At 46.5% G+C, this 15,020-nt stretch overlaps 3 protein-coding genes across 3 annotated transcripts; all 3 read left to right on the forward strand.

Annotated features, from left to right (window-relative positions):
• The first annotated feature begins 1,527 nt into the window (after window positions 1-1,527).
• Window positions 1,528-2,484, forward strand: LOC4345681 (temperature-induced lipocalin-1). The gene is made up of 2 exons (XM_015794665.3): window positions 1,528-1,979; window positions 2,075-2,484. The coding sequence occupies exons 1-2, from the start codon at window positions 1,623-1,625 to the stop codon at window positions 2,255-2,257; spliced, it is 540 nt and encodes a 179-aa protein (XP_015650151.1). The 5' UTR covers window positions 1,528-1,622; the 3' UTR covers window positions 2,258-2,484.
• A 2,096-nt stretch (window positions 2,485-4,580) lies between these two features.
• Window positions 4,581-11,304, forward strand: LOC4345682 (poly(A)-specific ribonuclease PARN-like). The gene is made up of 8 exons (XM_015792763.3): window positions 4,581-5,481; window positions 7,655-7,785; window positions 7,871-8,053; window positions 8,129-8,241; window positions 8,756-8,872; window positions 8,967-9,081; window positions 9,168-9,383; window positions 9,550-11,304. The coding sequence occupies exons 1-8, from the start codon at window positions 5,189-5,191 to the stop codon at window positions 10,185-10,187; spliced, it is 1,806 nt and encodes a 601-aa protein (XP_015648249.1). The 5' UTR covers window positions 4,581-5,188; the 3' UTR covers window positions 10,188-11,304.
• A 1,715-nt stretch (window positions 11,305-13,019) lies between these two features.
• LOC4345683 (probable CCR4-associated factor 1 homolog 7) lies at window positions 13,020-14,005 on the forward strand. Its single transcript, XM_015795589.3, has one exon. The coding sequence runs from the start codon at window positions 13,077-13,079 to the stop codon at window positions 13,941-13,943; it is 867 nt and encodes a 288-aa protein (XP_015651075.1). The 5' UTR covers window positions 13,020-13,076; the 3' UTR covers window positions 13,944-14,005.
• Window positions 14,006-15,020: the final 1,015 nt, after the last annotated feature.

The following is a 15,020-nucleotide window of genomic DNA, read 5'->3' on the forward strand; positions in this document are numbered from 1 at the left end:
GCAGTTTTGGATGGAAATTTCGCGCACGTGAGCGAGAGAGACTGGCCAACGTGGAAGAGGATCGTGAGATTATAGGGGTTGCGACCATTCAATCTAGCACGGGGAATGAAATTTTTGGGACAGCGAAGAAGGAATACGAGAATCTTGGGGACGGAGGCATTGATCTGTGAGGGCGGCGAGGTTTTCTCGTGGGCAAAAGAGAAAATCCTTGCAACGGCATGTGTCGACCCCGCATGCGGCGGGCATGGAACTAACACTGGAGGGGGAGGGGAAAGCAGAACGGGGCGGGAGCATGGGATCGGATGAGGTTGGTGTGGGCCCCATAAATTGTGTTTTCTATCGCAGCTAGCGTGGTAAACCGTGCTATCGCTGGGTGGTAGATTAGTCACTCGCTTTCTTCTCTCTCCTTGTTTCTCTCCCTTCCATACAGGAATATGATGATATAGCATATTTTGGAGCCCGCTGAATCACCCTACTGTAACTGCTTTCATGAACTTCATAGGGCACTCACAGTGCGTCCTAGGTTTTTGAGGAGCCAAAACTGCCACCTAAAACTAATAACTTCGTAAGAACCATCCTCCACAATGCATGTGACCTATTTTTTTCCTTCCCAGTGGGTTCTACCCGTTCTCTCTCCTCTCTTTCTCTCTGCCTTTCCCCACGGGTTCGGAGCGTCCTTCTCAATGGCAGGAGCAAGATCGGCGGCGCGGTCGTCCTTGCGGAGCCGGGCGGAGCAGCGAAGGCGGCGGGCGCCGACGGCCTGAGCGGCAACAGCACCGGGCGACTGTCGCTGCTCGGGCGGCCGGGCAACCCGGGACGGATCTAGCGGAACGGCCCTCTCCCCGCGGGTCCCTGCGGCCGCCTCTCCCCTCTGGCGCTTGCCTCTCCGCCCCTTCATCTCCCCCTCCGGCTTCCTCATCCAGCGGCGGTGGAGGAGCCCCCAGCGACGCGACTGGTGGGGCACAGGGGTAGGCCAGCGAGGTCCCCGGCAAGGGCACGCAGCGGCGGCGGTCGAGGACGTCCCCGGTGATGCGGTCGACAAGCTCCCCGAGCTCACGTGGCGGCGCGGTGCCTTCTCTCTTTCCTCCGTCTCCCTTCCCCCTCTCTGTTCACAAGTGGCACGGAGGGGGTGTAAGCCCACTTCTGCGAGGAACTGGTGGCAAAGTTTGCCTCCCTGTTCCTCTGTTGGTCACAGCAGATGCTGAGATGGCGTGGAATCTCCTACTTGGATTGGTGAGGCTGAAGTGAACCGTAGAATGATTCCTTCCCCGTTGGATGGTTTCTGGACATGAGTGAGGACCACCACCAACTTCTCGCCACCCCGTCACGACGAAGACGTTTGCTCCGCGGCACACCCCGCGACTTTGCGTCCGCAACCGGCAAATTCGCCTGCGATCCGGGCCCGAGAACCCCCCGAATTGAAACGCCCACCGAAACACGAAGCCCTTCCTTCCTAACGTATCGCCCACATTCCTCCACGTCTCCCGCACCGCCCTTTATTTCCCTTCTCGATTCTCATCTCTATCCATAGTTCCATACCCTCCCCGTTGCCTCGCCTAAACCCATCACCCCACGCCACCACCTCGCCACCGCCGCCGCCGCCGCCGCCGACGAAGACGACGATGAAGGTGGTGCGGAACCTCGACCTGGAGCGGTACATGGGGCGGTGGTACGAGATCGCGTGCTTCCCGTCGCGGTTCCAGCCCAGGGACGGCACCAACACGCGCGCCACCTACACGCTCGCCGGCGACGGCGCCGTGAAGGTGCTCAACGAGACGTGGACCGACGGCCGCCGCGGCCACATCGAGGGCACCGCCTACCGCGCCGACCCGGTCAGCGACGAGGCCAAGCTCAAGGTCAAGTTCTACGTGCCCCCGTTCCTCCCCATCTTCCCCGTCGTCGGCGACTACTGGGTGCTCCACGTCGACGACGCCTACTCCTACGCGCTCGTCGGCCAGCCCTCCCTCAACTACCTCTGGGTACGCATCCATCCATCCACCGATTCATACCCAATTCAAGTATTTAGATCAACCATTCAATCTCTCATCTGCATCGCTGGGTGTGTGTTGTGCAGATCTTGTGCAGGCAGCCGCACATGGACGAGGAGGTGTACGGCCAGCTGGTGGAGAGGGCCAAGGAGGAGGGGTACGACGTGAGCAAGCTGAAGAAGACGGCGCACCCGGACCCGCCGCCGGAGACCGAGCAGAGCGCCGGCGACCGCGGGGTGTGGTGGATCAAGTCCCTCTTCGGCAGGTAGGTAGGTGGTCGTGCCAGCTGCCATGCCGTCCAGACTCCAGAGCTTGATGCCACCATGATCGTGTACATTATTATTGCTTCAGTTCAAAGGCTAGTTGGTGAATTCTGTTCAACTCGTCGGCCTCGGGGAATCCCCCAAGCTGTGAACCTGTTCGTTTTCTGGATTAGTGTTTAATGTGTCCGTTTTGTGATGAATTGTGGATATCTGCAAAGACTATTGTGAGTTCAGCGTGATTGTACTTAGGGTGTGTTTGGTTGCAAGCCACACTTTGCCACAGTTTGCCACGCCTAAGGTTAGGCAAATTTGACAGGTGTTTGTTTGTAGCCACAGTTGTGGCAAGATTCCCCTCCAACAAATTGGGTCCCACGTGTCAATGGCTCAAAAAAGTGTGGCAAGATTCTCTTAGGCTTAGTAAGTTGTGGCTAACAATTTGACCACCTCACCTTAGGCAAAGTGTGGTAATTTTTGTTGGCAAGTAATGGTAAAGTGTGGCTGGGAACCAAACAGTCCCTTAATTTACTAGAAGTACTACAGAATCAGACGAGTATTTTTGCTCCGAAGGCCACATGAGTATTTGCTCCGAGGGCTACAGGTGTTTCGCAGGATATTTATCCATGATAGGGTATGAAAACGGTTGGAGACGATAGAGTATTTCTACGGAGATGATTTTGGTGCAATCAGGAATTTTCTATATACATAAAATTTAACTATTTGGTGCTAATTTTAATATGACACAAATAGAAAGTAGAAAATCTAAATTTTATAGTCGGAAATAATTGACAACGATATTGTTTTTAACGAAAACGATATCCTACCGTTTTTTCATCCTACTGCAAAACACCGTGGCACCAGCTCCTGCCTTGGTAGTTTAACTGCAAAGGACCTGGATACTTAGAGCAAAGTTAATAATATAGTCTATTGCCAGCTCCAAAAAATAGCCATGTGTACACAGTGTAGCGCTAATGTGTATTATAGAAGCACTGTAGCATAAATATTTTATTATATTAGTGGGACCCATATCTTCATATATCTCATTCTCTTTCTCCATCTCATCCCCTTCCTTTCATGTCGTATTGTTCTCCAGTAAGTCCAGATGATGTTCAGTGGCGCTACGGCGGTGTGGATGCAGGAGATGGCAGCAGCCGTGCGACGATGAGGAAGATGGCGGCAGCCGTGCAGCGGATGTGGGTGATGCCGGCAGCCGGGCATGATGAGGGCGCCCATGCGGCGGACGCGAGATATGGCGGTCGGTGTGCGGATAACACGGGAGATGAGCAGGACGGGGGTGGCGGTCGTGCGGCAGACGCGGGAGACAGCGACGGTTGTGCGGCGGGCATGGAAGACAAAGGCGGCCGAGCCAGATGGCGACGGTCGTGCGATAGACGCAGAAGATGGGGGTGGCCGAACTGGAAGGCGGTGACGGTTGATCCAGACGACTGTGACCGTGCGGCGGACGTGGAAGGCGCCGCCAACCGTGCGGATAACGCGAGAGACGACGATGGTCGTGTTGTACGACGGATGCATGATATGGTGTCGGTCGGGCGGAATGAGAGCGGTGGTGACGGCTGCAGCCAAGGTGGACGAGGGAAGTTGCTGCACCGGACAAGGGTGATGTCTACGACGTGACGGCCATGGCCGAGGCGGACGCAAGCAGTGACATCCGCAGTAGCTGAGGCAGACGTGGCCGACGGGGGGCGAGGTGGGCGCTGGACGCAGGTGACGACCGTGGCGACGAGGGAAGACGAAGGCATGTGGCTAGCGCAGGGGCGCCATCGTTGTGGCGAGCGGGCCCACAACCTCGGGTTGCACGTGGAGCCGAGCGACTAATTAGTCCCCGCTCATTCTCTCTCTTCAACTATCTCTTCTCCACATCAGTGAAAAATCCTACGTGGTGCTCCTATCGTCAATTATTGTACTCGCTCTTATAGAACCGTTCTATCGCTGAATATCATACCCTACATTAGTAGTTTAATTGTAGAGGACCTGGATCCTTACATAACTGTTTTTTCACCGATCACTCTCATGAACACTTTGTGAGCGGTATTTTCGATAACCGTGAACCGTGATTACTGCTCAGTTACCAAGGAAAACGGTTGAATTCAGAGTTTCAGACTAAATTTGACGATGAAGTTTGATTTTCACTTGAGATTTTTCAAAACTTGAGTACTTGACTGGTTTGGTGGTTTGCCAAACGGTTTCTAGATTCATACCTCCACTACATCAACCTAATAAATATTTGAGGAGTTACTATATCCGTCTCAAAATAAGTTTATTTTCACTAATCTTGCACATACAAAATGACTAGAATACCCCTAATTTATCAAATCCCAATGTAACTATTTCTCATTTTATCTTCTCCAAATACAAATATCCCATATTTTCACAAATTTCGATGCAATGATTATTCTAAACATGAACTTACTTTGACACAAATGAAAGAAGCTAGAAATGCACTTATTATGAAACCGAGGAAGTACATCGCATTTGTAAACCTTGCATAGAAAAACGTATCCCACTATTGTTCCCTAGCAGCAAAAGGATTCTCGCCTGAACAAACACCACCAAACTTACTCGTCCTTTGAAATATGGAATTTTATTCCGAATTCTGCGAAAATTGAATTCGGCTGTGTAGAACGTCTGCGGATCTCCATCTACAGCCCATTTTGCAGCCCATTACGCACAGAGCCCAGCCCAACTTCCCCCACCACCCGACCCCTAAATTCTCGTTCGGTGATTCGCAGCGCCGCCGCGCTGCTCACCGGCACCTCGCGCCGCCGCCGCCGCCGCCACCACCACCACCTCCTCCGCCTCTCCTCAGCTGCGTCCATCAGAATCCCGCCTCGTTCCTTCCGCTACCGCCGGCTGGGATAGAGAGGCCACGCAGCTCTCGTCGTGCGCGGTTCAGGCAACTCAGCCCGCGCAGGCCCGGATATGGCGGCGGCCACGCGCGCCGCGACGGCGTCGGCGGCGAGGCAGGTGACGAAGCGGAACTTCGCGGAGGCCGTGCAGGATCTGGCGGCCCACGTGGAGGCGTGCGACTACGTGGCCATCGCGGCGCAGAGGACGGGCGCCCCGACGGGCTGGCGGCGCGCGCTGCCGGTGGACACCCCGGAGACGGCGTACCTGAAGGCTAAGCTCGCCGCGGAGTCCTTCCAGCCGCTCCACTTCGCCATCTGCCCCTTCCGCGTTGATGCCACATCCCCTTCGACCCTCGTCGCCTATCCGTAAGCAGCTCTCTCTCCCTCTCTCCATCCTGCATAAGGATTACTATGGCAGCTAGGATTTTCGACAATGCATTTTGTCGAACGTCTTGCGCGATTTCTGTTTGCAACTTGCTTGCGATCAAAATGTCAGCGGCGTCTTCGAGCAATATGAAATGCATCTGACTCTTGCCTTGCAGAGTGCATCAGAATGCCATACAGATGAGAAACTACCTGTGTTGTCAACATTTTTCCTAGTTTGGCGAGGAGTTATTGAAAGTTGTATCTCCACGTTACATCTGGAACTAGTTTAAGTAGTGAAACCAGGGGAAACGAATCGTAGCCTCGTAGGCAAGCTTATCACATGACTAGTTAATTTTCTTTGCAGTTTTTATGCTGGGCCAGTGATGAAAAAAACATGAGCATGAAGGCTCATCCCAGGATGTAAAGGAAGACTACTCTATCGTCCTGGGTTCGATTCTTCACGCTAGATGTTTAGTTGAATTGTCAGGATAAAATAATGCTAGAGGCTGTGGACAGCCAACGATATATATTATGTAATTCAGTAGAGAGGTGGTACAAATAAAGATAGAAGTGTCCACTTATCCATGTTGTGAGGAAATTAAATGATGTATTTGAAATAAATAGCCTGTTATAAGGACAAGCAAGGTGTTAATCCAGGAAAAAAATGACATATGGTTTGTTGGCTCATTGCCATTTCTAGCCTTACAAAATTTTTTTGCCAGTGACAAGAATTGGTAATTGCCAACTTTTTTAGTAAAATTGGCTAGGTCTTTGTTTGGTTTGGTGCCAATTACCAAAGTTGTACTTGCCATCCAACTAAGCATATGCCAATAATTTGGCAATGCCAATTTTTGGCTACAAACCATAAAGATGACTAATATTCTGTCACCGTCAATGATTTTTTGGTTTGGTTGAGTTTGGCTACAAACCAAACAGACGCATAATCTATGGAAATCGAAGATGGGGGTCCTTTAGCATAGTGTTTGAACTTTTCCACAGTTAATGTAGAGCAAGGCAGGTCCAATTGTATTATCACACAAATGGGATAAATGATAGAATAAATCAGCTTCAGTGCTTAAGTATGGACCAGGTAATCAGGTAATAACTGAAAGCCTTTGGCTGTACTGATATCCTCTGTCATTCAATGAACTGAATCAGTTGACAGTCAAATGAAATATACCATATAAACTAGCAAGCAACCCACCAAAATTATATGTGCTGTTTCAACTTGACGTCCTATTTGAGGAACTGAATCAGTTGACGTCCTATTTCAACTTCCTGGGGATATAGATCAACCATTTGAGGACTGGTGGCTAGCGATGAGGCAAAGGTTTGCGAAGCAATTAAGAAGAGCATTCGATTCTCTATGTTTGATATTAAGTTGGCTTGTGTGGAAGGAAAGGAATGCCAGAATTTTTGAGAATCGAAGGAAGTCTCCATCGCAACTGTTTGGCGGTGTCTTAGAGGAGATTGTGGTGTGGAGAGAAGCGGGAGTGTTCAAAGAACCTGCTGATTAGCTGTTGTCTTTAGTGGATGTGGTTTTGGCGACTTGTCTGCCAGCTCCAACTGAAGCTAGCCTGTTTCTTCCAGATATCGACAGTGTTCTGTTGAGGAAAATATGCTGGCGTTAATGTAAACTTAACTTTATTGCATTTCCTCTTCAAATCTTAATACAATCGGTTGGTCGCTTCTTTGGCCAACCTGGCTAAAAAAAATGGTATGTGCTATTGCACAGAAATTACCATATTTAAGGACAACAAAGTTGCTTTGAAAATCTCTATATCTCCTGGAGTAGCTCTTGACTCCGACCTGTTTCTATTAGAACAACAATTTAACCATACTAAAATCTTCTGCTTGTGCTACTTTCAAAGAACAGTACTTGTATTGACATTCATTTATGCATGACAATTGAAACCACCCTGTTTTGCATATTTTACTAGTTTGTTCATAACAGTTAAGTTCATTTATGACCATGGCCAATCAATTTATCCATTTTTATTGTCTATAAATGTTAGATGCAGTTTTGTATGGAGTTCACAAAAATTTCTAGACAATCAATTCAAAATTTTTGTCCACTTGAGAGTACCATGTTGTGCTCTCCCTTGCTTCAGTCCATAGTATTTTGTATTCCCTGATTGTTGCTGATGCTTTTGTCTGTATTTTGGATGTACAGGTACAATTTTCATTTATTTCCCAGAGATGAGTTACAGTTGGGAATGCCTGCTTACAGTTTTTCCTGTCAATCATCTTATTTATCATCTATGGCTCATAGTGGTTTTGATTTCAATATGTGCATTTATGATGGTGAGTATTATACCATGTACTGTGATGAATAGCAAGTTGTATTATTTTTTATAGACAGCCTAATTTTCTGGTGGCCATATGCCAGGTATATCTTATTTATCAAGGGCTCAAGAATCCTTGGCAAGGGAAAGGATATTTATCCCTCATGTTCGCCAATTATCATCGTCACCAAGCACATCCATTGCTGATTCCGTTTTTCTGACTAGAATTAAATCGAGAATAGAGCATTGGCGAAAAGGATATACAAAACCATGTAAAACAGCTGATGGTAGGTTATTATAGATAAATGTTCAGTCTAATTCTAGTCTATTGGCCAGTCCTGACATCGCTTCTTACTGGGCAGGTTCTCTAGTAAATACCCTTAGGCAACTGATTTTGGGTAGTGAATCGTATGGTTCAAGGCCCAGTTTCAGCATTGATGTTTGCAGTGATCGCCAAGTTCAACTGGTTTTGGAGGTGTGTTTTTACAAGTTACATTTGCTTTCTCTTTCTTCAAATATGATTTCATCAATTATTCAGAGAATCATAGATTTCATCAAGAAAAAAAGATGAATTTAGGTTGAGCCTACTTATGTTCTGAATTTTGTTTCACTATTGTATTGGTTTTGAGTACTGATATATGAAAATAATTCACTGATTTTGAGAACTGATATACGAAAAGAAATCCACTGATTTCATGAAGAAAAATGAATTTAGGTTGAGCCTACTTATCTTCTGTATTTTGTTTTACTATTGTATTGGTTTTGAGCACTGATATATGAAAAGAATTCACTGATTTGTAACAGATGCTTTGCTTTAGATTTAACATTTAATTTCAATAAGCCGATCCTTATATAAAGTATAAATAAATAAAATTGCAACAAGCGAAATGGATTGTTCCATCTGTTACATCACGATTATGTAAGCTGTAAAGTTAAATAATAAGCCTGTTTACCTGTGTAATATTTGATTGTTTTGAGCTATGCTGCAGGCAGCAAATCATATCTCTGATGACCTTGTACCTCTTGTTGTTCCGGACAAAGCTGGGACAGCTAGGGCAGTGCGTGTGATCTTCACTAGTTCTCCAGAGGATAAGAACCTTCTCCTGGTTTGTATCTCTTCAGATTGGCAGCATGTGCTTGTATAAAATAAAAGGAAGGTGTCACGTATTCAGGATCCGTTCTTATGGAAATCATTTTCAGATGGACATAAAAAAAATGGAGGATGAACATAATTTGAAGTTCCGTGGTTTTCGAGAAGTTATTGATCTACTATCATCTTCACAGAAACCAATTATATCTTATAATTTCTTGAATGGTAGGTTGATGCATAACAAACCTGCACAATTTTCTGACATGTTAATCTTTTTTGCTCTTGATTTCAACATCTCCCTCTTATCCCAGATTTCACAATGATACACTCCAAATTTGTTGCACCTCTTCCACCAAACTTGCATGAATTCATGTGCTCCTTGAGGATGGTATTTTCTAATGTTATTGACATCAGTCACATGTGGAGAGAAATTGGCCCTTTGAGAAAAGCGAAGAATATACAAGGTGCTCTGAGTTACCTACAAAGACAATACTTTGTGCCGATGGATGTAGAAATACCTCAGCAAGGTATAGTTTCAGCTGCATAATTGACATGCCATGTTTATTCATAAACCATGGATCATTTCCTTTTCAATCGTGTTTGGGAAACCAAATGAAGTGTGGGTACAAAATCGATGACTAAATCTTAAATTCTTCAAGCTACTGAACTCTCACTTTTTATTCTCTTTTGCAGATGGTAACAACAGTGTCACCAAAAGTGGGGAAAATGTTCTGAGAATAACAAAGTTGTTTGCTAAACTAAGTAATTTACTGAAAATCAGTCCCAATGGTCAAACTCACTCTGGTGATAAGTGTCACACAGTTGAGGAATATTCTTACATATTGTATCCGAGTTGTACGGCTGAAGAATCTGAAGATGATAAATCCAGTAATGAGTCAAATACCACCAGATCAGTGAGAACTGATAATGTTGTTTTCCTATGGGGGTTTAGGGAGACATCTGTCAAAGAACTGAGATCTCGCCTTGCAAGCTTGCATCATGCCTTCTCAAAAGATTTTGAGCTCAGATTATTGGATAACTCGTGCTCAGCTTTGATATTCCACAGTTCTGATACGGCAATAGATTTACTAAGAGAAATAAACTCGGAAAGTCCCTCTCTGAATAATTTCTTTTCGGAAGGCCTGAAAGCTGCAGGCTTTGATGCCTACAGGAAGGTTTGCAGGTCAGGGCTTTGGGATTCAGATTTAGCTGAGGCCCTGGATGGTGTTTCATCTGAACCATCTACTTCAACGCTTTCTGGGCGTGGCACCTCTGAGATATGCTGGAATACTTCGCTGATGCTAGATCTAAAGGAATATCTGGAACGCTAAACAACATATATTTTTATGGAAGTCGCCTCAGATTAATAAGAGTTTCCAGGTCTGATCAACCACAACCAGTCAGCATTGCTGGAATCTTCAGTTAAGCTCCTATGAGGAGAACATCACTTACACGATGATTATGTTGCTTGACTGACCATAAATGGGCAAGGTGTTTCTATTCGTGGCGCAATCATGTGGAACAGTGATATTGTTTTCAGCTTCAGCACAATGGTTGCTTACATTGCTTACTCCTCACCTGACATGGCATGACTACATTTTTCGTAATATCAGCTAACCCAGGTTTCTCTTGTCTTTACGGAGCTTCCACAGAAAACCCAGGCACTCCGAGGTGAAGGTCATCCTTGTACACAATCAGCTGGCCATTGCTTCGTTTGATGGACGACTTGCTGCTGAAGAGGAAATCAGTTACACCGACTCAGATCCCCACATGAGGACTACCTCACCGTATTCTGATCTCAAACGATTCGTAAAACTAGCCTTCTGTGGCCATGAGAGAGCAACGCAGGACTCTTCTATGACAACTAGCCAGTTGCAGCACGCATGGAATCGTCAAAGTCAGGTACTCAGGTGGGGAATTAGTATTGGAACCTAAGCCCGAAAGTCAGTCGGTCACAGCATTGTGAACGCATGCCATCGTGTTCCTGCCTAACCACATGGTGACTCCTGGCCTGTAGAGCAACACCGTGAACACAAGCAACGCCAAAGTCTCCTTTCGACATTATGTCCAGACATTTGCAGTGGGAAAAAAGTATGCTTTAATCTTTCCCTGCAGTGTTATCCCCTAACCAACCGAATGAAGAGACTGTTTCAAGTGACATGGTATCAAGGGAGTAAAAATTTGATGGAATAGAAGGCAATTTTAGTCGACTTTTCTGTTTAAGAACGGTCTGAAGAAGAAATATTTGTGCTCTCAGAGCATGAGCACTCCAGAAAAGAAACTAGATCTTTAGATCTTTGATGTGATACAAATTCTCATTTATAGATCGTGAGATGGTTATTTTCTCCTTTTGGCAGTAGGGCTTCTTATTGGCTATGTATTTTAACACCAAACCATAACCACATGTTACCAAAATTTTAGCAATACCAAATCGTGTATTAAACCAAACGAGCCCTTCAAGTCTCATCGAGGGACATCAAAGCAGAAAATTGTGAAGATGTGATGGTAGTTGGATATACTTCATGGTGAAAACACACTCGCTCTAATATACTCATACAACCACTTACACCTAGTCATGCAAACTCAACAACCAAATCAGCGAAATAATATTCATAATAATAAAAACATTTAAATAGCTTTTAAATGGCGTTACACAAAGTCACCAACCACAAAGTGAAAGAACCATAGAGAGAGAAAAACCCACTAGAAATAGGCATTGAATGAATGATGGAGTGACGAAGTAACAATAAGCAACTCACAAGTTGAATGTGAAAAACATAAGAAAAACAAATAAAAAAAAGATAGTCGTACCGCTGGATAGGGTTGGATATGGTTGAATGAGTAACCGAGTAATAAGATCAAATAAGTAATAGTAATATGGCATTATGTTTAGCTTAAAAAAAGTATATGTATACATTTATAGGGTAGGCTCAACTTGGTTCCACTGGCTCACTGCCCTATCTAGCACTTTCCCCCCTCATCTTCTTCATTGCCCCTCTATAGGCTCTTATCATTTTTCTATTTTTCAATTTTTCGCGTGACCTCAAATAAGATCATAAAAATATCTTAGATATAGAAACTAGAGATAGTTGGATGATTCAATGAAGTTACTTTGAGTATACTTACTAAGTTGAAAAAAGATACTGAAAAAGGTGTAAAGATAAAATAAGTTTAATATAATAGATTTCTAAATTTCACACACAATGCCAATAAAATGCATGCTAGCATCACAATTGTACCAATTCAAACTAATGAATAATGTTGGATGTACGGTTGAATGGTGGGGGCGAATAAGTAAGGGGTGTGCTTAGTATGAAAGAGCATCCATACACGCTTCAAGGATGAAACTTTACCCGGTTTTACTGGCTCGCCGCACTATTAAGTACTCACTTTTCCCTCGTTTTCTCCTTTATCCCTCTATAGGCTCGGGGTCTGTTTTCATCTTTTCGATTCTAATTGACCTCGCACTAAAATAAGCCAATGATAACACTTGGATGATGTGCTGAAGTAATCCCGAGTATATAACTAGTTTAAAATATATGCATCCGAAAAAACCGTAAAAGATAAATAACGCCTAAGAACATCAACAACAACTTTCTAAATCTTACTTACTAAATGCTAACCTAATATTACCATTGTAATTGTATCAACTCTTTTTTTTTTTGACATTGGCCCTGTTTAGATTCCAACTTTTTCGTCACGTCGAACTTTCCCACACACACAAACTTTCAACTTTTCCGTCACATCGTTACAATTTCTTCAAATTTTCAATTTTGGCGTGGAACTAAACAAAGCCATTGTAATTGTATCAACTCTAGCCCCGAATAAGGTGTTAAAAGAAAAGAGGGAGGGAAGGAAAAAAAAATAAAAAAACAAGTCTAACCCCAAATAGCTTTAGATACGCGAAATGGGGCAAAAACAAAGCGATGGCCGAACACCCGTACACGTCTGAGGGGTGGGCCCGACCCGGTTCCGCCGGCTCGTCCCCCCGCTTTCCCCTCGCCTTCTTCATCCCCCTCCTCCCTCTCCATTCCTGGATCTCCTCCGCCTCCGCCTCCGCCTCCGCCTCCCTCGCAAGGGGTCTCCCACGCATCGCCGCCCGCCGCTGACGCGTGGGACCCACCCCTTCCCCCCCCCCCCACACCACCCGCCGCTTCCCATCTCCGACAAGCGCCTACAACGCCGCAAGTAGCCCTAACCCTAGGTCGCTGGATGCGCCGATGGCCGCCGCCGCCGCAGCCTGCGTAGAGAGCCCCGACGAGGGCGTGGAGATCCGGGAGGTATGGGCGGGGAACCTGGAGGCGGAGATCGCGGCGATCCGCGACGAGGTCGACCGGTACCCGTACGTCGCCATGGACACGGAGTTCCCGGGCATCGTGTGCCGCCCCGTCGGCAACTTCCGCACCACCGACGAGTTCAACTACGCCAACCTCGAGGCCAACGTCAACATGCTCAAGCTCATCCAGCTCGGCCTCACCCTCTCCGACGAGGGCGGCGACCTCCCGCGGCGGGGGACGGGGGGCAGGCGCTGCATCTGGCAGTTCAACTTCCGCGGGTTCGACCCCCGGACCGACCCGTCCAACGCCGACTCCATCCAGATGCTCCGCACCTGCGGCATCGACTTCGATCGGTTCGCCGCTGAGGGGGCCGACCCGATCCGCTTCGCCGAGCTGCTCATGTCGTCGGGCGTCGTGCTCAACGCCGACGTGCAGTGGATCACCTTCCACAGCGGGTACGACTTCGGTTACCTGCTCAGGCTGCTCACCGGCCGGAACCTGCCGGACAACATGCCCGCCTTCTTTGACCTCATCAGAATCTACTTCCCGGTGCTCTACGACATCAAGCACCTCATGAGGTTCTGCAGCAACCTCCACGGCGGCCTGAGCAGGCTCGGTGAGCTTCTTGATGTCAAGCGTGTGGGGACCTGCCACCAGGCCGGCTCTGACTCGCTGTTGACCCTCGGGTGCTACAACAAGATCAAGGAGGTGTACTTCAAAGGATCGACCGAGAAGCATGCCGGTGTGTTGTATGGGCTTGTTATTGAGGATGGGGTGAACAGACCACCACCAACTCAGCCCAATGAATGAATATGGTTAGTTAAATAAAACAATCTGAAATGGGAAAAAAAATTGAAACTTTCGTTGGTGAATATATGTTGTCTGATCTGATCTGATGATTTGCTTATGGTTTCCATGGTAGTTTGTTGTGCCTTGCTGTTACTATTTGTTGTAGTTGAGTTGCTTTAGTTGTTTTGTCTTTGACTCTTTGTGCTGTGCAATCATCTTTCATTGTTTGCCCAATTTTTATCGCTGACTGCACTGTTTAGTTCAAGTAGCAAGTTCTTGTCATGATGAATTAGTGCGAAAGATAGTAGGATAGTTCAAATTATGTTTAGGGACTATTGCATTAGATATCTTGGACAGCTTGTCTGGTTAATTTTACTGCAAATAAGCGATTGCTTCGCTTCCATACAAAAGTATGTATTTAATATCTGATCGTTCTTTTTGATGTTGTTCCCTGCCTGTGCAATCAGGCAGTTCGTCATGGTGTTCTGAAGGTACAATACTCTCAGCATGACAATTCTTTTTTATGTTGACATGCCTGTTTGTGTGGTGGTTGTCCTTCGTTTCTCAGTGGGTACTTCTTTATATCACTGCTTGTAGTATGCTGATGAAATGCAAAATCTTAAGTGGTCACTAGCTAGACTACGAATTATGTTTGTTTCAAAATGTTTTCATATGTCTATTGTATATCATTGTTTGCATGTACTGGTGCCTAGCTAGCACCTTTACATTATCATTTATAGGGGTGCTAATGGACTGGATTTAAGTGGGCTGAATGGGTTGGATCTAAGAACGGGTTGGCTTTGGTTGGGTCCGACTGGATTGATTTAAGATTTGGCCTGGATCGATTTGGGGCTACAAGTGAAGCGGTTTGGATTGGATTGGATCTGGCTGAAGTGTTTTTGGTTTTAAAATGGATTGAACCCATGGACCCCAACCAGTACATTGCCTTGGATCCTGGTCGAGTGGTTGCGCACCGGGTGTCCGAGCGTAGGAGGCGCCGCTGTCCCTCCCCTCCCCCCAGTCATCTTCCGTGCACGGGCTGCAGGAGGTGCCACCGCTGTCCTGCCTCCACCCACCCTGGGCACAGTCGCGCCGACT

The sequence above is a fragment of the Oryza sativa genome, chromosome 8 (assembly GCF_034140825.1).
Source record: "Oryza sativa Japonica Group chromosome 8, ASM3414082v1".
Lineage (NCBI taxonomy): Eukaryota > Viridiplantae > Streptophyta > Magnoliopsida > Poales > Poaceae > Oryza > Oryza sativa.